We start from the raw sequence: 26,795 nt of genomic DNA, 5'->3' as shown, positions 1-26,795 counted from the left end.
TTGTCCTTTCACCAACACTTCACTCAATTTATCAATTCACATCTACTAAAAGAGCTTTCAATTATGTACATAATAGAAATACACAGAAGCAAAAGATGGTAAAAATCCTAGTAAGACAGAAAGACTTAATGCATCATGCCAATGAAGCCCTTATACTTAATTTAGCTATATATTTTAAAAATAGTTGTAAAATACAAGGTCAAGGTATAATGTTTTGTATTAAGTTCTATCAGTACGTAAATCTCAGAGAGACTTTAAATCCCAGCCAGGATGCATTTTCATGCAGCACTCACGATTCACCATAATGAACGATTATGCTACTTAACTTTCAAATACCAGTTAACCATCTATAAAAAAAGAACAAATTACATTCAGTGCAGGCATCATATTCCAGTTACAAGAAAAGCAACACTATTCATTTTTGAGAAAAAGCACATATCCTCTACACATTTTGTTTCCTGAAGAAATATTAATGCTTTTGATGCTTTTTAAAAGCAATGCTACGAATGGTAGCTCTTGGATTAGCAATGTATTTGAAAGCCTAGTTAATTTATTAGTAACTAAGTATAGACATACTAGCCTCTCCCAACACAGTCATTTTTTAAATCACAGCTGCATTTCTTAAATGACCACTTTGCATTTATCCTTGATAGCTATCCTTATTAGTTAATATTGCAAAGACAACACCATTAAAATACAGAGGAATGAAATTTTCCAAAAATGCTCCAGTTGCAGAGCTTTTCTTATTGATGATATCATTCATAAACCAAAACAAACAAAAAACCTCCCCACAGCATGACTCAGACTCCAGATTATACCACTAGATGAAAAAGAATTAAAACAGGCTGATTTCTTTTCTTTGCATACTCAGGAGGCAGGCTGTGCTGCTGTGAAAGAGATAAGAAGAGAAAATCTGGCCCATTTTCTTTTTGTAAAGCAATTATGCTGGTCCAGATTCAAAGAGATTAGACCTCTATTCCTCCCTTGTTCAGTTTAGTGCTAAAGAGCAAAGCTGTAGTTTGAAAGCTAAATGTGAGAACACAAAGGTCCCCCATCCTGCCCATTTGATGATTAAGAATTTTCCAGTAAGATGTACATGCAAAGAAGGGAGGTTTAACAAAATGTGTGCACACACACACACAGGGCATGCAAGCTCTCTATATAAACAGCAAGCTTGCTAGGAGCAGAAGAAATCTAGGAAAAAACAGCAAATTGACTAAATGACCGGGTTATATAACACTGATGGATGATTTTTTTTTTTTTTTTTGCCTGTTTAGAAGACTGACATACCAGCTATTAAGAAATAATCACTATTATGCAAATCAGAACCCTTACTGGAGGGCAGGGATTTGAAGGAGGAAGAAAAGAGCATGTAATACTACATGTTAGCAATGTTACACTGATCTGAGAGCATGAGCACTTCCAGAGGAAATTCTGCTGATGATAATGCACTCCACACTCAACTGAACTAGGATCATCTCATCCTGATACACAGTGCTGTCTGCAAGCCAGAACAGCTGTTATGATGCTATTTGCTGTCTAGGGACAAAAAAGAAAGAAAGGAGCAATGCTGCAAGGTGGAAGACAATCTAAATAAATGAAAGGGAGACTTCATTCTTTAAAACAAAAACAAAGCTCAGACAAAAAACCATGAACAAACAAACAAACCCCAGCAGTCTTATCTGGATAGACATCTAGTGACACCAGAAAAAAATCCGATTTTGAACTCAACCTGGAAGCCAGAACAGCAATAACTAAGGAGAGAGAACATTCAGTGGAATCAGACACTGCATAGCCAGCAAACAACCCAAAACAGTAGGATTAGTAAAACTAAACACAGTAATTTAGCATGATTGATGCTTACACTAAGCTGGGTCTTCTCTAATCCCACAGCATCCCTGAGTGATGAAAGGAAGTAATGGTTTGTAGGACTCTGGAGCCCATCTTCTCCCACGAGACAGAAAGTAATAACACAGCTTTTCCTGGTACAATTTCTGCATCTTTCCAGAAGGTCACTGATGGACTCCTTGTAGATAGGGACAGCACTTTGTGCTTTAACAGTCACACCTTCTTTGGCAAGGGTGCATACGGGCTCCAAAGAGCTCCAGGCGTGCACAACGACCTATGAAGCACATTGAGACAGCACAGAGCTTAGAAGAAAGGCTACATCTGTAAAACAATGCAGCATCCTAGATTTCAGATTGCGCATTACAACAGATGTTTTTCTGACAGCACCAGATGATTTCCACCTAGCAAGAAACTACACAATAGATACAGCATAAAAATTAGATCATTCTAAAAACCTAACAAGAGGGCCATTTCATACAGTCTGGAGCTGCTCTTGACCTGCAAGACTTTTTTGTCTTCTCCAGGCTCCTTGAGAGGTAGAGATTGCCAACTCCTACCAAGGGAGTGCTGGGAAATGGAATTACTGTATGAATAATTTGTTGACTCCTTTTCCTCCCTTCCTGGATTAAAAAAAAAACTCAAAGGATTTTCTTGAGATTGCTCAGCATTATCTGATGCAACCTAACTGGGTATGCTAGAGTTTCTGCTTAATCACTCTTAAACAGAAGCAACCTTCATCATCTTAAAAGGGATTATGAAGGTTATATGAATACAGCAAAATACATTCCCAGACATCATCCATGCATTACGAATACACCCTTTTTAAAGGGCATAACCTGTAAATTAAGCACTTAATGAGAATTACAACATTCTATTTCATAAATTTTCAGTTATTTTTTGCCTTAACAGGAGTGCTGCAGTCAGAAATAGATCTTAACTCCTTTCAAGAGTTAAGTTCCAAATCTTCTTGAAGTGCAATATACAGTTTTCATCAGAACTATCCTACTGCCAACACTTCTCTGCTGCTATCAGAAAATCTGAATTCATGTCTGTTAGAATAACTCAGACCAAAAATTAACAATTTCATTAAATGCAGTCCCTACTCTAAAAATTGAGCATCCAGAAATCGCAACCATTTTCCATGCCATATATTACTCCATACAAGTAACCCCATAAATCTGAAAATTCATGGAAGCCCACCAGACAGTACAATAATCTAGGAGCTGACATACTCATACTACTAGTGAGTTATTCCAGGTCTCGAGGTCTGTTTTTCCATCCTTCACACTATTTTCACATGGGACACACTTTATGTGAGGAGCTGTATCTCATAGTGGAAAATGGTCCTTAAAGTTATCTGGGGTCTGGCTGCCATATGATTAATAGCAACAAAATGTAACAAAATCAAAAGGAAGACTGCTGTCTACAAGAAAACACAGCAGTCCAAATACTGACTTTAAAATCCTATCAGTTTCTATAGCATTATCAGAAAACATTATAGGCATCAATTGCAAAATGGTGATATGCATAGGTGACCTTCCAATTAAAGATGTGCTGTTCATATTTCAGAAGATAATCCAGTCCTTTTTTCCAAAGCATATAGTCTGAGTACTGGTAAGTAATGGCACAATCCTTTCTTCCCCCCTGCTTAATCAGGTTATCTAGCTCTAAGACCCAGGGAAGAGTTTTGTTAAGTAGTGAGGTACCATTTCTCACATTTGTTCTATTTAACCACCTTTAAGATTTCAACAGTCATTTCAGCCTTATACCTACAGGCTATAAACAAAGCAATTCCTTTTTCTGTGAAGCACTACACACTACTTTAATAAAAGTTAGTGTTGCCCCTAAGATTAAACACTGGAGTTGCATCTCACAGTGCTTGAGCATGGCTTTACTGAAGCTTGTCTGTACAAAGATGCTCTCATTTCAATTTCTCACATCTTTGTAGGAGGCACACAAGAGTGAGGTAGGTGTCACTTACCCTCAAAGTCAGCTTGTGGTCCTCATGAAGATCTGAGACACCATAAATGTGCAACATCCCTTTATCTTCATAGGCCACAGGCAGCAGTGGTGCAAAGAAGTTCTGGGCAAAATAATGGAGCAGTTTCCACTTACCACCATACTCTAAAAACAGTTAAAAAGAAGAAAGACTGAAACTGAATCCAAGGTTGCCTTGTCACACATTCCTTGCATGTGCTTTCTGGTCCTGCTACTGGCAATGCAACAACCCCTCCACCCTTTTTCACCTTTACCAAGTGCAAAGAAAGACTGAAAGTACTTTTGCTTCTTTCCAGGCAAGGCTCTGCCCTGGAAAAGATCTGATGCCCTTTCAAGCTTTGAGCTTTCCCTAAAGTTTACAGCTTTCTATGTGTCTGTCCTGTCACTGCTACACTGTCATTCAGTTAAAGGAAGCCTTGAACACAAGTGACAAGGTTGACACAGTATACCACACATAAACCAAGCAGCTGGAACATCTGTGCTGTTGAGAATCCAGACAAACACACTGGCACTGCCACAGAATATCACTACTATAAAAAGAGACAAGGTACTTATACAAAGTGCTCTCTTCCCCTTTTTCAGTCCTCTGTTCAGTTCTTTCGTACAGGACATCAGTAGCAATAAAGACAAAAATAAGTTCCCCAATCAAAGACAATTGTGAGCTTGGCAAAACAAATTTGCCAAGATCTAGAGACAACACCTCCTCCATGGGAGTTAGTATTCATGACAGACACATGACAAACAGTTCACATTGCTACTTTAATGGCAAGCTGTACCTCATTACTGTAAATACTTTGGAAGTCTGCCATTAAACTGGAAAAGCCATCAATCTCTGCATCCTCTCCAAAAAAAGCAATTTTGCTTTCTTGCTTTGCAACACTGACACGTAATCATTTTGAAAGAGAAGCTGCATCCATTTCTTCCTCTATTAACATTCCATCTAGCACCCACTATCTGCATTTTAAGTTTGTCCTTGCTCAACCACTATTCAGTCACTGAAATGGCTCTAAAAAGAAGTAGAAAGTCAGCTGCACCATCTCACAAGGAAAGAAAAGTTAGATATTAGCTTTATTCTTGTTTCTGGCTCTTTATACAACAGGTTTAAAACTGATGTGTGCTTTATGATGTATGAAGAATATTCTTAGTGAGATGTTTTTGTTGTAACTCTCTTAGTAATTGCTCTCTTAGTTTTGGTTCTTGTACAAAGCTTTTAGCACTTTCAAGGGTTGTTGTGGCTTTCCCAGGGGGGCTTGAACATGCATTATCTGCACTCCACATAGACATGAATGAACTTGATGAAGAATAAGTGCATTAGCTTTAGTTTAGCACCTTACACATACCTTGTTCTCAGCAAGTTCACAACTGGCTAGCTTGGAAAACAAGAAGCTCATATCTGTCTCGAAAACCCACACAAGATTGAACTGTGCTGTAAGATCAGTCTGCTGCCAGCAAAAACACCACTGGCATTCAAGTTAATTGCACTGAAGCAAACCAAAAAGATAAGGCTGGAGGAAAACTTCAGGAGAGGCAGCTGCATTTCTTCAAAATAGACAGTCGATAAACTGATGAACATACTCAGTATATTGGTGCTTCTTAGTACAGAACTGTAGAACCATTTATTATGGAAAAGATCTCTAGGATCAAATTCAGCTGTTCACCTTCCAAGTGCACCATTAAACCATGACCCTAAGTTCCCATGCCATAACTGTACATCTTGTAAATACCTCTAGGGATGGTGATTCCACCAGTTCCCTAGGCAGCCTCCTCCAATGTTTGACAACACCTTCAGTGAAGAATTTTTTCCTAAGATCCAATTTAAACCTGCACTGGCACAACATGATGCCACTTCCTCTTATCCTGTCACTCATAAATGGAGAAAAGGGGCCGACTCCTACCTTGCTAGGCAGTTGAAGAGATCAATAAGGGGTGTGTGGGGGTGTGTGTTTGTGTGTCCCACAACACTAAACACTCCCAGCTCCCTCCGCTGCTTTCCACAAGCCTTGAGCTCCAGACCCTTCCTCTGCTCCACTGCCCTTCTCTGGACACGCTCCAGCCCCTCAATGTCCTTGTAGTAAGGGACTCAGAACTGAACACAGAATTTGAGGTGCAGCCTCAACAGTGCTGAGTACAGGGAGACCAATTCCTTTCCCTACCATTTCTGGCCACAGGCACAAGCCAGGATGCTCTTGGCCTTCTTGGCCACCTGAACACATGCTGCTCTTGACCAGCAGCGCCAGGTTCTTTTCCATTGGGCAGCTTCCCAGCCACTCTGCCCCAGCCCATAGTGTTGTCTGGAGTTGTTATGACCCAAGTGCAGGACTCAGCACTTGGCCTTGTCGAACCTCATTTAACTGGCCTCAGCCCATCGATCCAGCCTGTCCAGATCTTTCTGCAGAGCCTTCCTGCAACTCTCACCCTATTCAGTGTTGATTGCAAACTGGCTGAGGGTGCATCTGAACCCCTTGTTCAGATACTTGATAAAGACATTAAGCAGAGCTGGTCCCAGTACCGAGCCCTGGCAAATCCCAGTAGCGACCTGCAGTCAGCTGGATGTGAATCCATTCACCACCACACTCGGCCTGGCCCTCCAACCAGTTCATTTTCATGGTGAACAGTGTACTCATCCATATCATAAGCAGCCAGTTTCTCCAGGAGAATGTTGTGGGAAATGGCATTAAGGCTTCGCTAAAGTCTAGGCAGACAACAACCACAGCCTTTCCTCATCCAACTGCATCACTTTGTCATAGAAAGAGATCAGGTTGGTCAAGCAGGACCTGCCTTTCAAAACCCTGTGCTGGCTAGGTCTGATCCCCTGGTGATATCAACAAAGGTATGCTCTGGCATTCCAAGGACACTTCCTGAGAGAAAATATTAGTGGTTTAAAGAACAAATCTACCAAAAATAGGGGGCGCTAACAAATTACTCTTCAGTCATTAAACTGGAAAAGATGGGAGATTCGGACTGGGGATGGATTATCTGAAACAGAATAAACACGGGGGGCAGTATCTGATCCAACAAACAAAAGCTATGGGCCTTGTATGAGAAATGGGTAGGGAGAGTCTGGAAGGGGTTGAAATCTCTAAAGCCCTCAGGACTGCTACAGGACTTCCTGGAATTTCAATTGTCAATTAATTAAATTGACAATGCAAAAGATGTTGCTAACTGCAGAATCCAGGCAGAGCTCACCACAAGCTCAGACAAGTTACCCAGCATGGTCTGAAGTTTCAGCGCCTGTTGACTTGAATTTTTTTCCTGAGTGTAATTCACATAATGAAAATCTAGGCTTCAGCTGTCTCATATATGGAAATGAATAATGCAATTGATGCAGAACATTTTCTGCTACTTAGTGTAATATAAAATCCTGTTTCTTTTTGAATTGGTCCTTCTCTCAATCTCTGCTGTGCCTTGATTTCCAACTGGATTACACAGCCACACTGCAGAGGGAAAGAGATGAGGTCTGATACCTAGGCAGTAGAGATCCTCAAAAAACCTTTACGGCGAAGACTCGGAGCGAACATAGTATTAAACTTCCACAGAATAACCCAAGCAAACAAGAACCCCAGCCATCAAACAAATTCAAACAAACCACACACTTAAAAGTTTGCACCATCTCAAAACCCACTCTACTACTATGACACCCATTGTTTTGGAATGTTCGAAACATCATTAGTCTGCTTAACTGAGATCAGATTTTAGACTGCTATTTCCCTTCCCGAAAAAATAGAGCCATTTTAAAGAGCCAAATCTCAACTGCTGTAGCAGTTTCACACAGGAAGTGTTTTCCAAAGACAACTTTTCCAGTAACAGGATCTTAATAATACATTTGTCAAAGTAATTTCAGACAGCAAGGAAAACTGAAGCTAATTAAAAAGCCCATATTTTTCACTTCTTGTGTTGTCTTGATTTCCACAGGACCAGAACTACATTCCTTTCTTTAAGAACAGGAAAGTTGCATATCAAATGCACCATGAACACACACCCAAAAATGGATGTAAAAAATCTGGAGGTCAGGAAGTTATCATGAGAAACCGCTGGGTTTAAACTTTCCTGTTACAAACATGCATGCCCAAAGGCAACAGTCAAAAGTTATTTAAAATAGTCCTAGAGTGGTTTTCTCCTCCTCCCACATTTAAAAAGATTCTTACAGAAATCCAAGTTCCTCGATTTTTCTTGACTAAAACAAGGGATTTGCACTCTCTGTGGTATTAAACTTCAGAACAGGAAACTAGAGTTAGGTTTGTAGTGAGACCCCAATACCCTTTTTTCTGACTCTTCCCTGAAGCCTGATGGCAGGAGTGCAAATAAACAGACCTCCCTGAAATTACTTTAAATTAATGACTTCACACCATTAAATGTAACCCGAGAAACATGCTGCTAGTTCTCTCCTCACCTCAGCCTCATGAATTCAAATCAATTATTCTCCATAACAGCCTGCACCAGGGCTCACCATGGGCTCTAAATATTGAACCTGCAATAAAAGCCAGTTATCTGCTCAAGGGAATCTCAAGACTACCAAGTTGGGTACCTCAAGGTGACACTTGTCTGGGAGTGTCACAGCACTCCACCAAAACATACTGCAGAGATGCTAAAGCATCCAACATGGCACAGCCAGCTTCACAGCTAGGTGCTAACAGTCAGAACCCAGTTGTGATAAAAGCTGTTTACTTCTGAGCTGAAGCCAGAAGTGCTATGACACAAGTGCTGTGCTGTGTTTTCATTCAATCCAAGCAAACATCTTCAAGGTAAAAGTTAAAAGGAGAAACATTTGCTACCTTCTTCCTTCCCCACCATGTGCAAACATTTCTGCTTTGTACCAGAAATTATGTAAGCCCCTCCATGACTTTCTGCAAAGTAACAGATTTAAATAAAAGCACTCATTGATACTACTGTGCCACCTAACAAAATGCAGAAACGTGTTTTTGAAGTGCAAATAAAACTAATTTCTCCGAAGTCTTGCATAATTTCAGCCATTAGCATTTCAAAATCCCTCTACCACACTGCCTAATTAAATGAATATTAAACCTTTCCTCATCTCACTGAGGGAATACAACAAAACAAAGGGACAGCTGTATCTCTGCTGAGCTTCTTTCTTCTAAACTTCAACAACATATGAATAATTCAAGTATTTGATAAATATTCTACAGTGATGCCATCTCTGTACTCAAAAAGAAATTTATGGTCTCCACGACCATTACATCTATCAATACACCTGTCTTTACAAAGGGACACTTTTCCAAGCATCTTTTTCTCTTGAGGCACTTAAAACCCACCAGCATCACTCATTGCTAGAATCATAAAAGAGAACATTATTATATTCCATTTCCTAATACAAGTCTAGAAAGTCCAGAAAGATAAGCATCATAGCTGGACCACTGCCTTAACATTTAAATAAATTAGCCTCTTTCTTCTACTGGTTTTTGCTTTATTGTTGCAGTTATTTTGCTTGGATTACTTAAAAAAAAAAAAAAAAAGGGAAAGGGACAAACATCTCCCAGAAAAAACGGGGGAGGATGGTGTGGGTTAATTTTTTCCCAAACCCAGGTCAAATGCCATTTTATTCCAAGGGTACATCAAGACTGTCCATAGACAGTCTTACTTTTTCTCTCAGCTTTTTCTAGTTTGCTCATATTTTTTCACACGTGAAATGCTTAAATAAAGATATTCAAAACCAAAATATGTGAGAAAACTAAAATTGAAATAGAATCAACCCAAGTCCTATACAGCTGCCATAGGACAACTTCTCCATTTCAAAATGGTTTCTAGACAAAATGTTTGGAACATGAAACACAGCCACTTCCATCACACCACACATTCCTCATTCTTCCCCTACTTCTTACTGCCTAAGTGACTTATCTCTTTATATGTCTGATCATTTTTGTGTTCTATGAGGAAAAAATTCTGTGTAAATAGCACATTAGCAGAATAAATTAGTCATGAGGAGTGATTCACTTCATCTGACACCAAGTTAGACATCAAATCTCAGGCAGTCATCTCCTATAAAAAGCTTCTCAGAACCTATGCCAGGTGAGAGATATCCTATGAAGTTCTATGAAAATCAAATTCACAATGGAGAAGATAATTCATTCCAGCCCCAAGACAGCAATGGACACAATGAATCACATTTGGAGATAATCATCTCTCCCCCAGCTGACTACAGAAGAAACCCAGATGCTCTGTTTTTATATCATAAATCCCATCGTGTAATGCATTTCTAAAGGATGGACAGAAATATGTTCGAAGTTTGTAAAGGTACTCAAGAGACAGAACAGAGCTTTATTTCTTATTCTGATACTTCCAGATGAGGAAAGCACAACTGGTAGCTGGTGCTTTTTACCAGACTGTCACAAACTTACCCAAGGAAGCCCATGAAGGAGCCTGCCAAATGTCATTGAGTTGCCAGTACAGAGCTCCCATTGTGTGTCCTTCTCCATTGATTATTTCACTTTGACTAAAACGATAGAATTCAGTTTCTGTCTTTATACACTGAGCCTGCATCACCTTGGTCAACAAAGAGATAACAATTATTTTTGGCACATTGGATTTTACTTTTTTTTTCAAAACGTGTGAATAGATTGATACACAACACAGACTTCACAGCAACAGCATATAACTTTAAACTTGAGCTCTGAGGAGTATCCACCTGCAGTGCAGTGGAACTCTGCTGGAAGGAGATCTATTCCTAGCAGCTCCCAACAGCTTTGCAAGCATTACTCTTCAAGAATCGCATATGGGGCTACTTCCATACAGTGAAGATGGTCTTTGGAAGGCAAATTGAAGATAAGGAAAATAAAATGAAATTTAAAATAAGTATTTTTTTAATTGATTTAAATAAACCCCTCCAGAGGGGTTAAAATGATGTTAAGCTGCATTTCCTTCTGTATACATTAACTTGGTGTCTAAACCCCTACACTCTGAACTTACATTCTCACTATACAGTCAAAACTGTGCATCAGAAAAGCAGCCTTTTTTCAGCTGCACTCCCACTCCTTTTCTCCTTCACATCAGCTAAAAACCACTTTTCAGAATTTTTCATTGGCCAAGTTCTCAATAGGTGCTAAACTGACTGATATGTTCTTCTCATAGGTTATTATTAGGCTGGGGAAATATAAAGAAATTCTTAAAATAAAGTTAAAAGTCTTTAGGACAGTCCAAAAGGTAAAGAAATTACTTCTAGTTAACCATTAAAGCAAATTTGCTTTCTTTATCCTTTTTGCTATCCTTATTTTGGTATTAAATTGTTTAACCTGTTAATAAGACCTTAAAAGACATAGCCTTACAGAAACTCTCACAGCTTTTTTGAGTCAGGACCTCATGGTGCAAGCTTTATCCCGGTTTCAATTTCAAGGCATCGTCTATCCTTGTTCTCTTGTCAAGAGTGACAAAAATTCTCAAGCAATTTTGCTTTTATATAAAACTTGCTGACAGCAGCTCTTAAACATTAGAAACTTAGTGTGTAGTTATTTCCATCAAGAGTGTTTCTCAAATTCTTGAAACACTCCAAAAATTAACAGCACTTTCAATTTGCATAATAGCATTAGAAAGTTACTTAGCATCTTTTAAAAATTGCACAGAAATCACAAATAAAGAAGCAAGCATGATGTAGGACTACTATGAATTAAAAGCAAAATACATGCTTCTGACTTGAAAAAAACCCCAACATGTATTCTCTAAAATATCAATATTAGAGTCCACAATAAAATAAAAGCTACTACTAATCTAATTAATAGAGAAATACATTATTTGGAAAAAATCTTGCTTCCAAAGTTCACGTGTTCCATGTGGCAAAAATCAAAGCAGTGATCCTACAAGGGGCCACATGAAGAACAAAACATGGAACAGGGAGTAACATGCAGCACTGGGAATAATCTTGTACCATGGAAGCCCAACACATCCCTGCATCCTCTCCCAGCTCGGAAGAAGAACCAAGGCAGCACATACTTTCAGACAGACTTTCTCCCAGTTTCTGGGTAATTCCTTCATTATTCCAGCCCTTCTATCATGGAAATTGGCGTCTCTCTACAATAAAAGAGAGACAAGCTAGCTCCAAATTAAACTGGACTCTCCAGTTCTTCAGAATGGAAACTTTCTGTATGATGGAACACTCCCTAAGGGACCAGGTCCAGCTCTAACAGCTGACAGAATTTAATGGAACAAGTACTGACAGCTACTTCTATGGAAGACATCATTGTACCTGAGTGAGGTAAATCATATCTTTGAACTGCTTTACAGGATCTGAGCTCTGGGGAAGCTTGAAATGACGCCCAATCTCTTGAAGCATCTGAATATTGCCACCTTCATGGTGCTGCCGATGGAGAGAAAAATTGCTTGTGTAGGACCAGTCCTCAGGGGAGGAAACCTTTTAAAAACCACAAAAATAAGGTATCTGAATGAAAAGGTAGAAAGTACATTTAATGACAGCCAGGATATTGAGGAAAGGATATCCATTACAGCCTACTGATATAATCCAAAACCTTAAAATTGGTAGTATATTTCTACAGTGCCTCATGCAGTCATGCAAAGGTTTCTAATCACTAACAGCCTTTGCTTACAGTCCTTGTACAAAAAAATGAAAACAAACATTGCTGTTGAAGCCAGAAGAGCAACTTTTGGCTCAGTGGCATTTAATCTAATTGTCCTAAGCTTTGGGCTGGCCAAGGGACCTCAGAGTTTTGCTTGCATTCATAATAAATCAGAAACATCTAGATTAATATCGAAGAATATAATCTAGTCAACCACACTGAGGTATAAAAGTTATGTAAGTCAGTAGGGCTATAAATTCTAATCATATGTCGATACATTTTCAAACCTGCCTCTGATAACAAATTATCATAAACCAGATTTTTTCAACTAAAGACAACAGAGCAGCCCAACTCATTAAGTTATTATTGCCAAGTTTTCATTATAATTACTCTCTCAAAACAATCTTGTTAAATTTTATCTTTTTAGGCTGGATTGAATAATTTTTATTGTTATTATTATAGATGAATGTTCTGATTATGCTTCACATAATATGCTTTGCCCAGCAAATTGGAAGAAAGATTCTGAACTCCTTTTGCTTGCATGCATGAATATCAACTTCCCTCCCTGGACAAATGGACAAACAGCGTGTTATGTCTCTGCTCCACTTTGACAAGTAAGACAGAACATATAATATCTAAATTTAATGGAGACAAAACCAAATCCTCTTACATGCAATGCATTAAGAAACAGATTATTTAAATGAAAGAAATTGGTAATGCATAGAAATCAAAACATTTTAAAATTCAGTACAATTCAGCTTTTGTCATGTTTCTCTTCTTTCTCAAATACATATCCCCTAGACACCACAAAAGTAAACAGATGTTAGTCAAACATTACTGAGCTATACATAGAATTACTACCAGAAATAACAGTTTCGTAATAGTTTCTCATCCAAACCAGGCCCCTCTTGCGACATCAAGGTAAGTATATTGAACACAGAGGAGGGAAACAGTATGGTTCCATTCCCTCCCTCCCCACCAGTACACACCTCTATCCTATGTATGCCATACTATGCCTAACAACACATTACTACAGTTTGCATGCAGAAGTTTTTTGGGAAAAGACTCATTGCTCTCACTAAATGAGAGCGAAGGGGACAGCAAGGTGTAGAAGCCCAGCCTTACCTTTTCAATTGTACTGAAGGAAGGCCAGGACTGAAATCCATACTCTGAAGCAAAACGAGTTTTAGGATACACTGTCCAGTTCCAGCAGTCACTGTTGTAGTCATAAAAGTGTGTGTCACCGTAATGGGTGTCATAAGGATTCTGGGAGAGCCAGCCTTCTTTAACTGACTCCAAGCCATTGGTGGGACTGGATGTAACAAAAGGACGACTCTTATCTTCCTGAGATTTAAAAAAAACAAAACAAAAATACAACGCCCTTACAAAGTGATTGGCTTTTACCATCTGAATACACAGACCATTTTTTGAAAAAAAGAGCTTGGGGGCAGGGAGACCGTACTTCTTCCAAATTTCTGAGTCACCACCTAGGACACATTCCCTTTTTATGTCCTAACATTCATCATCTTTACTTACTTAATTAGCTTCTTACTTATGTTCTTGGAGGACAGCTGGGCATGATTCTGCTTGCTCTGCTGTTCTGAGGGATTCTCTCCTCACATCAAGAGATTTTCTATCTTTATATGCCTCTAAATTCTTAATGAAGGCTATTTAAAGTGTATCTTGTGAAATATATACTCAAGGAACATTAATATTTGAGTACTACGACTTCTTTATAGAAAATTATTACTTTTGCAGTGTTTTTGCAGGATCAAGGCCATGATTTTCTCCTTTCTTATTAAACAATCACCTAAATTTAGTCCTAACAAATCCAAGATGTTCTGCTTTTAATGCTTGCATGGTATCATTACAGATTATTGTCATTTTAGCTTGCTCTGTATGCTAAAATGGATGAGACTACAAGAAGGGTTACATTTCAAATTGTTCAGAGCTGCCTTTATTTATAGTCTCAGTTGACTCAGAATACTAAATCTTTTAACAATAGTCTACAAAGTACTAAAGAAATTCTTTTGCAGGTATAATTCACTTAACACCCTACTTCTAGTTAGACAGAGGTCCAAATTAGTTACCAGTAACAAGTTACCGCAATTGGCTCGAACACAGTAATGGACTCACACATTTGCTTCATTTTAAGAAACAATCCTGTTTCCCCATCCTTCTTTTTTCCTTTTTCTTTTTTTCTTGGTGTGAGTAATTAATAATTAACTGAAACAATTTACTACAGGAAATCCTGCATTCCCTGAAGTCTTTAGCTCAAAGGTAGAAGCCTCTTCAAGTTATCAACTCCAGCACTACTGGTAGTTACAGGTTTCCTCAGCTGGCTTGTATTACACAGGACCTGAAGTGATCTCCCTCTGTGGTTCTTTTTTGCACTCAAAATCGTTATTCAATGGATTTAAAATAAAAATGGGTCTGTCTTGGATGGCAATGCTGCACAAGTACCAAGCCAGAACACCTCACTTTGTTGCATCCACACTGGCCACCCGAGTCATGTAGCTAATCACAAAAACACCACAGCACACCTTTACACAGAGCTCAGTACGGAAATTAGAATCTCCTCTTCTAAGAGGAGAAATAAACCCAAAAAGTCTGTGCAAAATGGGTAGTGCCAAATCACACTAGACTTAATCAAGTATTCCAGGTGTTTGTGGACTGTGTACTCGCAGTTTAAATTTTGCATCTTTTACTTAGTCTTCACATACTGCAGAATACCATAGATTTTATTTACAAAATCAATAACACAGCATGAGTTCAATGTTTAGCATCTCTTTTCCTTTACCTGATTAGAACAAGAAATATACAGTCATATACTGAAGAAGTAACATCTTTATAGATTTCTTCAACTGCTACTAAAATACCTGAGGGTTGTTAAATGCTTTTCACAGTGTTCTTCAACAAAATCAGGATAAAGGAAACCTCATCATCTAGATTAATTAGTCAATGGGCAAGCTGATTTTTGTCCACTGGAAGTGAAGGCACATGTGGACATGCTAAAAGCAGGAAGGAAAAAAGAAGCAAGATCTACTACACTTTAATGTCTTACTTAACACATCACAAAATGTTAAAGACAAGTAAGTTTTTTTTTATTTGGAGAATAACTCTTGACTTTAGAGAGTTGTTTAGAAGAGCTTGGAAAGGGCAATTTGTCAAAATGCTCTTCCTCATGTCTAAAAAGGATTAAAAGAAAAAAAAGGTAATTCCAGCTTGCTCCAACATTAAAACCTTTTGCCAAGCCATCTCCTCCTACAGTTTCTTGAAATTACTTACACTAAGGACTATTTCATGTATGTTCTTCACATAAAGGGTCACATAGTCTTTGATATAGACTCCTATGTCAGAATAAGGTATGGAGAACCAGTTGCTTGCAATTGCTGCTTCATTTTCATTGTTACCACTCCAAAGAATAATCGATGGATGAGATTTTAAACGTCGCACCTGAAATACAACTTACAGTTTCAGAAGTCAAACAAAATTACTTATCTTAACAATTAACTTTTTAAAAAATAATCACTTTATTACTAGCTATATTACAAGTCCACATGTATATTACAAATGCTAAGCCTACAATTCCCATTTTTTGCCATATGGTTCACTATTCCCACAGCTTCCCACCGGGCTCAAAGTTTTGTAATATGCACCTTCAGAAGGGAAAACTTCTAATATGCTGACATACATCTGCCTTATGCACATGTGTACCATCCACTTCTACTCAGCTATGTGTAAAGGATAAATTCTGTGTGGTTTGGTTGACTAACTACTCCTGCAAGCAGTCAGAGGAGTTCAAGAAGATTTAGCAAGGTTACATTTTGTGTCTGCTACATAAAGGTACACTATCAAAAACTTCAAAACAACCATTTTTGGAAAGCTAACTTACACAGTCAGTCAATGAAAAATAGATAATGTGAAATAGAGCTTTGACACGTGGAAAAAATACCTGATGAGAAACTTCTGCTCTTACAGATTCTAAATAATTCTGGTCAGTTGGATATAGTGCACACGCAAACATAAAATCCTGCCAAATCTACAAGAGAAAGGAAAGATTTTAAAAATTGTCAGTAATTTACTTTGCATACTTAAAAAATGTATTGGGATGTACAGTCCTTTGTTCAGACAGAAAACAAATCACATTCACCATAGGGCTCAAGTATGTGCACAGTCCCCACTGGGGTTATCCTCGACACCAGGATTATGAAATAGGAATCAGCTCCTGACAGCCTACACTGAGGAGCGGAATACTGCTCAGTAGATGAAGTTCTTTAAATTTCAACAGAATAATCAGAAACATGAACATGTAGCAATTTGCAGCTGAACAGATCAATTTCATATTTACTATTTTGCAGGTATAACACCAAATCTCCATTACTTAATGAGAAGAAGCATTAATTCTTCTGATGTGGCATTGAGCACACTTAACAGACATTAATGTGTACTTATTAAGAAAACACCTCCATACAAAATGATCCAAAATTCAGCAAATCTGGCACAGTAAGAGGGGCAGAAACAAACTACATGCTTGAAAAACAGAATGACCTTTCTCTTCAAAGAAAGATCAAGTAGATGCTGCTAGAGAACAGCAAGCCTTTCAATTCAAGAACAATGAACTCCATTTGTACCTTGCAGGAGAATTACAAAAATAGGAACGGAAACCCAATGAGATGGATAACATTTCTTGTTTACCTGTTTTGTTTTTTAAATTGCAGTAACCTTGAGGCTCCTTCTAGTCTATCTCAAATGTTAATGAAGAGACCTCAAGAACAATCATCTTAACCCAAAGGAGTCTATAGCAGACTCCACTTTTCTAAACACCATGCTACATGGAGAGAGACAGAGACCAGCTCCTCATAGAATTTCATTTTCATTGCAGTGAGACTATGCTTTTCCATGGTTCTTTTCAGCACACATTCCCTAAGGAAGCTGAAGATAAAGAATAGGACAGTGGGAGATAATGGAGCCATTAATAATTGTTACAATCTTAACACTGAACAGAAAAAGCAAAGCTATTGCTGCAGAATCACTCATAATCCTTTAGTGGCTGTTGGTGTCAAAACTCCTTCTTCAAAGAAACTTTCTCACTATTGTCCTCAGTGAGCTATCACTGGTTTTCCTTAAACACAGTTTGACTCTAAAGCACTTTTAAGCCTTTGCAAGACCATCAGAAGAAACAAATCCAAAAGCCTTCCCCATTGCCTTCTCCAGAAAAAGGGTTTGATTTTCTGCATTTACTTGCTATTTTGGCTGTTAAATAAGATCTAAATCTTGCACTAAGCACTATACAGACACAGATCTAAGTGGCCTACTTAAGGTGCCTAGTGTCAAAAATTAAAGAACTGTAAGTGCTCAGAAACCTTGAAAATTAGGACACTCATTCAGATCACTAAAATAGATGTAACTTTTTTTTTTTTTTTTTGCAAGCACATCATCTGAAAGCAGCAAGGTATGAATTCTGTTTCCCTGTTTTTTCTGGTGTAGATTAAGACCAAACACACATCTCAGGATTTTTAATACCAAATGCAGCTTGGCCTTCATTCATCTAGTCACTGCTTCATCATAACTTATTAATACATGCCTCCAAGCTTATATAATAAAAGTACTCATCTAGGATTAGTGATTGCAGCAGGTGTTTACCTTACAGCTATATTTATATTAAATTACAACTTGTTCAAAATGGCCCCTTGAATAATGCCTTCCATGTTTGTCTTTGGGTCAAATGAAAAGTTTGAACCAGAAACACCCATACCTTTTCAGTTGTTGCTAAAAGGAAGAAAATACTTTTAAAATAAATAAAATCCATTTCCACATCTGAGAAGAGCACAGCTACCTTCTACCAATGGCAACCTTCTACTGTAAAGTCTCCAAAATATCACTTCCAGATTTAACAGACAATCTCTGTAATCACAAGACATTCAAATTACAAAGAAATTAAAGAACCTCAACCAGCCAACCAAAAAATTAGTAATCTGACCTCTCATGTTGATACTCTACAATGTCCTTTGGAAAGATGGTTAGAACTTACGTATTAATTTTCTTATTTTTAACTTGAAGTGGATTTTCATTTACAAGTTCTAGTCAGTTTTTAAATAAGTATTCTGTATTTATTGTTTTTACCATTATTCCTATTTCATCACAAATATTGTAAAATTCATCTTGTTCATATATTCCTCCTCCCCAAACCCGAAGGGCATTCATGTTAGCATCTGCTGCAGACTTCAAGAGTAGCCTTAGTCTGTCAAATACAAAAAGGAGATAGACAAGTTTTGTGAAGTTGTATTACTTAAGAATTTCTTGGGTTATACAAAAAATGAAGAAACTAATGCTCCTACCAAAAAACCCACCCAAATCTAAATCATTAATAGGCAATTTACAACTTACAACTCTAACAGAAAGAATCAAAATACTCTGGTTTCTAAACCTACATGTCTGGACGGAGCTCCCAAAAAGCAATTTTTTGTGCAGAAAAAGTTGCTTGGTTCTGTTAACACTTATGAAATAGATGGTGTGACACATGTGTAAATGCTTTTACAGGAGTATTGGCAGGACCAAATTTAGAAATACTATGCTTTTTTTCTCCTCTGATATTACTTACTTTGTATGTCAATTAATTTAATTCAAATTCTGTTTAAACAAAATCAGGAATGTGAGTTCTGTAATGCATAGCAAGAATGGGGGAGTGAGAGGGTGAGGATAAATACTGAGACTGGGAATCTCACGTTAAGAATTTTAGGCTTCATTTTTCCTTAAATCATACTAGCAGCCTCTAAATTGCACGCAAATGCACACTGCAGCTTGCCCTGCTGTCCTGGTTCCCCAATACCCCAGAGCAAAGCTTAGTCCAAGTACAGTACAGCCCCTACCCCACCTGCATCTCTGCAGGGCTGTGCACTGAAATCCAAGTAGCCTAGATGAAATAAGGAAAAGGGGAGAGGCTACTATGCACCTACATAACCCTGCATGACATGGGTTAGGACATGGATGAAGTGCACATCCTCTGACTACCAATGGATGTGTCCAGACAAGGTCAAAGAACCTGAGGATCATCCCTAAAAATACCTGAAAGGCCAGTAACTATGAACTGCAAGCAATCACCATCCCACCAGCAATTGCACCTTCATGCCTTGAACACTCAAATCTGTTCCTGTTAATTAAGCCCTAATTCTGAAGTCTCCCACCCACAACAATTAGTGTTCTACCTCAAAAGTTTTACCCAACAAAACCAACCTTTGATACAGGGTGTAGAGAGAGAGAATCAGGGAGGAAAACTTTATCCTTTATCCTTAGAGAACATCAAACGTGGCTTACGTGTCATAGGTCACTCTGTCCTGGAAAGAATCTGCTGGAATCCAGTTTGAGCCCTTAATAAAAATGGGTCGGCCATTGATTCTGAAGTAGAAACTCAGACCTGGTGAGCCAGGAATAGGCTCCTGAACAAGTTCTACTGTCCGAAAATAAACCTGTAAAGACACAAAACTTAAATTTAAAGCTGACAAAAAAGGAATTAAAACGAGATAAATAAAGAAAACTATCACAAAGGGATTAAACCGAACAATAACAGCTTAGAATTTGGCAAGGAGTCAAAAGACATGGTCTCATCCCTAAATTCCTGCTTGCAAAGAACACACTATAACAGTACTAGAAAGAATTCTTTCAATAAGCCTGTTCACTTTTTAAAGTTGCTATCATATTAAGAGAGAGCAAGAGAAAGTGTGAATAAACAACAATACAGGTGCACACAAGTATGTAAGGAAGAGACAGATGAAGTTTAGTTTCTGCAGAATCCAGTCAAAAGTCCAGCTGAAGGCCAGAAAGAGAAATACAGTGGTTGCACCAGATCAGAAACACCATGTAATCCACAATTTTTCTCTACCAGGAAACTGCAGCAGCTCAGTTTTAAGTCTTGTCCCTGAATGCCTAGCATGAGATTCATGTAGTACAAGCAAGATCTTCTCCTTTTACTGCTCTGAAATGATACTTTTTCAACAGATGTAACATGTACAGAGAAAAAAACATCCATGCAAACACAAATGCCAATTTGCTAGTGAAGGGCCCTCTGGCCATCACAGCTGTGTTGGAACAGCATGATCAGCAATAATGACTCCGAGTAATCAGTTCAGCTAAATAAACACTTACTCTGAATAAAGTATTAAAGATAAAACACATCTCAAGCAGAAGCAGAGGCCAAACTGTAAAGCTGCTCTTTTAGCCTAATATATGGCATTGTGATACTGAAACAACTTTTTCCTGCTGCAGGTGGAATTGAAGCTCCCAGGAAATTGTTCTAGATGTTTTCTAGGACTTCACTACAAGCAACCATGCTGCTCTGAGGGACATCCTGACTGCACTGACACAAACAGCCATGAGGGAGCAGTGCACTGCAACATCACTGACCCTTTATTTGTACAGGTGCCTTCCCCACCTGCCATATCAGCTCCTGCACACCTACAAACTCTTCTGGAAAACAGCTCAGAAAACAAGGACACTTTAAATATTTTCTCCTGCATCCTTGTTCCAGTTTGACTTCTTTAAGTCAGGAAGAAAACACATTTTCTTTCTTGTACCTGTTGCTCATTATCATAGGGAGAAAACTGGAAAATTAAATAAAGGGAAGGAAGGCTAATAGTAAATTTTAGCCAAAACAGGTTTGGGTCAGAAAGGCAGGAACCTAATTTTTTCTAAACTACTCCTAAGACAGCAACCACTCCTCTCTCAGATGACTATTTGCTTTACCTTTTCAAAAGGTCAGTTTGTAGAGTACAGCTTGTTCTCTCTCTGCCACAAGCTTCAGCTGAGGCAAGTATCTGTCAGTAAATCAGGCTAAAATTAACCTAGTTAAGTGCAAATGATACACCTATCTACACCTATCTTTAAGACAAAATGCAATTCTTTATTTCACACATCAGACATGGCTATAGTTCAAAAGGGAAATTATTAATCCCACTATGGGACTGCATTTTCTGAATGTTCAGCTTATCAAAAATTACACATATAAATAGAAACCTATTTCTAGAGGTACGGAAGAAAAGGAAAATCACCACTTTTTGCTTCTAAGCTAACTGGACAATCATTAATCAAATACCTGGATAGAGACAATGCGTGTGACAAATGAGATGTATTAGCAGAGGTCACATTATCACTCAGCTCAACCTAAACAGCTCTGCATCATGGCAGCAACCATTCCTAGAATTTTGCAGACTTCGTTTAACAGGAGCAGTTGAATTTAAATAATAACCAATGTTTCATACAACTTTTGCAGTTACTCTAACTCCTGAAGGCTACAAAAGAAAAACTACAATATGAGTACTACAGTAGCAAAAAAGTTCTGACCTTCCTGCAGTGAATTCAATTACTCAGAGAAAAACTGCTCAGTCTCCATTGTGGCTCTTTTTTAATGGAATGGGATTTGCAGTTGGAGCTGCCAAAGTATTTAGGATGTCATCTTAATGGATGTCACCAGGCAGGTTGAGACTGTGTCAGAGTGCATTTGTAATGGAGTATTTATATTACCAACAGAAGTAATGTGATACTGCTTTATTCATGCTCAAGTGGAACTCGTGCAACTGGCCAAACCCAAGGCAATCTGAGAGGCTGAAGCATTCAGCCAGGACCACCCAGACAGCATGAGCAAGAGAAAAAGCTCCTTAGCCTCAGCTCACATTCCCAGGCCTTCAAGATTCAGCACAACTCCATTGTTCCCCAGGGTCAGCTGGTAACAACACATCTTCCTGCTCCTACTACAGCTTCCTTCTGCCTTGGGGGGTAAAAGAAGGGCAATGGGAGACAACCACTATATGGCATGCCTGGCTACATGCCCTTCTGGCTACCAAGACCTTGGCCACCTCAAAATCTGTCTTGTAGAGCTTGCTGCCTGAGGACTGAGCATTTCTCAGTCTCAGGGCACACACAAGAGGCTCTCTAGCCACCACAGACCAATCAGCTGGTTCTGGTCATAATTATGAAAGAGATACCTGTCTTTTTAATGCACATACAAAGGCTTTGTACACAGTTAGGTGACCCGTGGATCACATTTGGCATTCCCATATTTAGCAGTAGGAAAAGTAATAAGGATGAAGATGCCTAGAGCTGAACTGAGATCACAGAACAACCTAGTAACCTAACAAATTAGCACACAGCATGAAAGTGATGTGAAAACTACAAAGCCTGCTGGAGGCCAAGATCTTGAAAGTACAAAAATAGCCTTAAAAATTAAAAACTCTGAGTACAATGCTGGAGAAATGAGCATACTGAAAGATGGAGAAATGGAACTGAGAAGCAACAAATGCTTCATGGGGCAATGAAAGAGGTAATAAATTTCTTGATGTGGGGATGGCAAGAAATAAGCAACTTGTCAATAGCAAACGGGACCCTCCATCAAGAAAAAACAATGTCACTGGGTGATACGACTTTGTTTCACATTATCTTGAGAAACAAACTCTAAAACAAAATATTCAAATGGAAAACCAAACCACATCCCATCCTAGGTGCTGGCTTTTATTCTGCTTTGTTTTTCTGCTACTCTGAACAGGAATGAGTAAGTGCTTCTCTGAGTCAAAGAGATTCCCAGCACTGCTGGCTAGAGCTCTATAGAGCTCCTGCAAGTACATACTGGAAGGCCACCCAGAAATATTAACAAAGGATTAGTTTAAGTTTTGAAGACTACTCTAGCATGTCAGAATCCAGAAAGTAGTTCAAGTTAGGAGTAGCCAAATCTGACATAAGATCAAGCTGTGCTTGTTCATATGTACATTCTCATGCTTCAGTTTTCTGTTGTCCAAAGTTAAGTAGATACTCATATGGACACAAACCACTTGTGAAATGTCTCACCTGTTTTTTTCTGAGGGAAAAAAAAGCGAGGAAGTAGGAAATTTATTCTTCCTGAATACAGTCAGCACAACATGGACAACAGAACTGACAACAAAACAACTTTCAGGAACATTAATCCCTGATTGTATCTCCTGAACTACTCAAAGTTCTTACTGAGCTATATGAACGTTGCTGTTCAGTCCTGCTGACAAGAGAGAAAATTATGCTACAACATGAAAACCTACATACAGAGCCTTTTTCCACTCCTACAGCTCTGTCTGGGGGGTGATGGTGTGTGCATGCATAAGTGTCTGTTGGAATCTAAGAGATTCCCCAAACACAGAAAGGATGATCAGACCTCACACTGTGAGCTGTAAAGGCATCATATGCTGGTTAATTCACAATGCCCACTATGTGGTACATTTGGGTTTTTTCCTCCCCTCTTTCCTCTTAAGGAGAAAAAAATAAGAGGCTTCTGTTGTAGACCATGAAGTTCCCTGATCATATGCCCCTGAGCTCTATGAAATATTCTGACACAAGTACCCAAATGGAATTAGCTTTCTTATCATTGTGCAGTTTTCACACAGTAATAACAGAATTTTCCCTTTTAGAGGTTTTACAGTTGTATTTCCTACAAGCAGTTTTTCCACGCAACACATGCTGTGTTTACTTGGTGTGGGTTTTTAATTGTTTCAAAATTAAACAGTAATCAGAGCAAATTATTATATTATTATTATTATTATTACTTCATAATCAAGCTAGAGCTAGTCCAATAAAGGTACAACATTAGAAGCTACTAATTTTCCTACTTTTTTTTCATACTAACAAATGTTACAGCAAATAGCAGTTTAGATGCCTGGTGACCAGATTAGTTTTTAGTAAAGCAATACACACCAGAAACATCTAATAAATGCATGCATTTATGTGGTTGTTTCCACATATTCATGGCATAAGGAGGCCAGTCTAATCTCTAGAATTTTTATTTCTAATGGACAATTGGAAATTACCTCCTCTAGGCTTCTTAGTAAAACCAAACAGATAATTAAGAGAACCCTTATGCAAAAACCCCCAAATACTACTTTTATGGTCATATTTAAGATCTTACCTTTTCTTAAGCCTGAAGCACATCTACCACATTCTAATAAATATATGCATGTTAGGTTTTTAGGAATGTGTTTATCCCATAAATTTTTACAAACTGAATTAGTAAGAAAAATCTCAGTAATAAGCCTTTGCATAATCTTCTAGAAATCTAAAGGGTTTTTCAGTGCATGATATAAAACCAAGAGCATGGTTAATGAAGTTTAGAAGTGCTGTTTTCTTTCCATAAGCTTGAAAACTTAAGTAAACATCTTTTCTCTTCTGAGGTTTCTGGTTAACTGTAAACCATCTTGCAGCCACAATATAAGTAAAGGCATCCACACAAGGAAAGACTACCAGAAAAGAGGTAGCCATACATGGTGACATTAAAAAACCTCATTTCTCATTAGCATTTTCACATGCATATTACAACTCAGCAAAACTTTGCAGAGCTCTAGACATCCTGCTATGCAGAGCTGATGTCCTAACACTAACAGTGCAATGCCAGATATAATCAAACTTTAGGGCTCACCTTTGAAAACTTCTCCATCTGCCATCCTGCCTCCATCATGAAAGTTGTTGTCATGTTGTATCCAGTTTGTCTTCCATGTCCATTTGGCCACCAAGCCTCCACTGCAGCACTCTTGAACATAAAACGGAGAAAGTCTGAGCAATGTGTATTAACAAGAGGTACCAAAGCACCTACCTAGGGCTCAGATATCTTTGAGTGAATTACCACAAGCCTAACGAGGTTTTGTGCTTCAGCTGAGATATGCTAATATTCTCTCCAGCTGCAGCTCTGAGGTGAAAATCATTTAAAGAGAGAAGTGTGATTTCTTCTGCTCAAGTCCAGGCTATCACTTCATTTTGTATCCACAACAGGCCATGAGCATGCCTGGACATGCATGCACACATCTAGCTGCTACTCCTCAGCTGAGGTACACTGACACTATTCCTCCAAACCCCAAATATCTGAGTCAGGAGCAGCCATTATTCACTAAGCTCAGTATCATACACCTCCTTTCATTGATCCTTTTACCTATCCCATGCAATATTCAATATACAGCAGTAACACTTTTCAACTGTGACTCTGGTAATACATAACCATACTGCCTGCTTCATTTATGTCAAACTTTTAAGTCAAATTCTTTCATTCATTCTGTGGTTTTTTTGCTTTATCTCTGTATGTTTCTTAATCACATCATTAGTACTCCATAATTTTTATAAACATGAAATACAGTCTCCAAGATAACAGAATATTTATCTTCACTCTAGCAGCCTACTTCTGCCACTCACTCCTGTTGCCAGCATTTGCCAGTTGAGTGCATAACACAAAAATTGTGGAAAGAAAGCAATAATGCATGAAACCGAACAATGGAGGGATCAGCACTGAATATAGTAATGCAAGGAGTGCCTCAATCTTTTCAAACAAATTGAGGTCAGAAAGCAGCCCAGCAATACATTTTGCTGTAGCTATACTTGGATACAACGATGAATATATCAGGAATATGTCTTTCAGCTTCTTCGATACAGAATTCTCACAACTGCTTGTGAGGAAGCACTGATCTCTGCACTGCATGGATACAAACGGAAGCACAGACTCAGCGCCTGCCTCGACAACAAGGGAGTGTTCGCAGCTGCCTGGCACGACTGGGTGTCTCATTGGCCACTAATGATGTCACCCCTCTGCTCATCACTAGCTGATAAGCAAAATGCTGTCATGTTGGCAGCACAGTACTTTGCGTGGCAACTGCAGGAAGGCTGATACACATCTCGGCAAATGTACCACTCGCACACCTACTGACTCCACAACGTAATCTGCAGTAAGCTCTTAACTAGAAATACATTTCTGGTGAGGTCTCAGTATCTAACTTGCACCACACAACTCTGTACAGAGTAAGGGCTCTGTTAGCCTCATCAATAGAGTAGACATTTAAGGGCTTCTCATAAAATCAGCTGATGTGAATTCATGCAGCAAAGCCTTTTGTGCACAAAGAATAATGAAACACTGCTGCCTCTGCTCTGAAGGAACTGCTTCCTTCCAGGCTTGCAGTTGCACTATACTAACAGATCTCTTCTGAGGCTGGGACAACTAAATAAGCAAAAAATAATTTTTGAAGTTTCACTTTGCAGTGCCTGGTTAACGTAATCCATTAAAAGGATAAGCAGAGACCCCTGGTTGCTTTAAAAGAAACTGGGTACTGGAAATTACTCATGTAACTTGCATGTCAGATGACAACAGTAACAAAAACTGTATGTTTCTAAGCTTCTGTGTCAAAATAAAACAAAGCACATAAATACACAAGTCACAGAGTGTGCACACTGTAACACAAACACCCTGCTTGCTTTCTCTCCATGCAAACTGACAAGTGAACTCAATAATACACACGGACAATGCAATCACACTGGGAAAACAGATGCAGTGTTACACAGCAATGCAGAAACACTGCAGAGCCAGTAAAATATAAAAGAGCTTGAAGGCAGACCCTCTAATGCTACTAACTGCCAGTATTGTCAGAAGCCCCACATTCCTGC

The 26,795-nt window shown here is 38.6% G+C and overlaps 1 protein-coding gene across 9 annotated transcripts in view; it reads right to left on the bottom strand.

The window, feature by feature from the left end:
• Positions 1 to 26,795, bottom strand: part of MANBA (mannosidase beta) — a 62,406-nt gene that overhangs the window by 7,435 nt on the left and 28,176 nt on the right. For 7 of the 9 annotated variants that reach the window (XR_014955171.1, XR_014955172.1, XR_014955174.1 and 4 more), the window contains 10 exons: positions 24,793 to 24,903; positions 19,683 to 19,834; positions 18,492 to 18,609; positions 16,261 to 16,407; positions 15,654 to 15,821; positions 13,491 to 13,709; positions 12,038 to 12,202; positions 10,200 to 10,344; positions 3,830 to 3,972; positions 1,865 to 2,122 (listed from right to left, as the gene is read on the bottom strand). Coding sequence is in view for 5 of the 9 variants with exons in the window: in XM_085579034.1 (XP_085435160.1) it covers positions 1,865 to 2,122; positions 3,830 to 3,972; positions 10,200 to 10,344; positions 12,038 to 12,202; positions 13,491 to 13,709; positions 15,654 to 15,821; positions 16,261 to 16,407; positions 18,492 to 18,609; positions 19,683 to 19,834; positions 24,793 to 24,903 (1,626 nt within the window). In the remaining 4 variants the exon portion in view is untranslated. Of the gene's footprint in view, positions 1 to 1,864; positions 2,123 to 3,829; positions 3,973 to 10,199; positions 11,863 to 12,037; positions 12,203 to 13,490; positions 13,710 to 15,653; positions 15,822 to 16,260; positions 16,408 to 18,491; positions 18,610 to 19,682; positions 19,835 to 24,792; positions 24,904 to 26,795 lie in introns of those variants that run through there. The other 2 variants (XM_077782959.2, XM_085579037.1) reach the window with 2 other exon arrangements.

The sequence above is a fragment of the Lonchura striata genome, chromosome 4, assembly GCF_050655825.1.
Source record: "Lonchura striata isolate lonStrDom1 chromosome 4, ASM5065582v1, whole genome shotgun sequence".
Lineage (NCBI taxonomy): Eukaryota > Metazoa > Chordata > Aves > Passeriformes > Estrildidae > Lonchura > Lonchura striata.
This window is presented reverse-complemented; position numbering and strand designations above follow the sequence as displayed.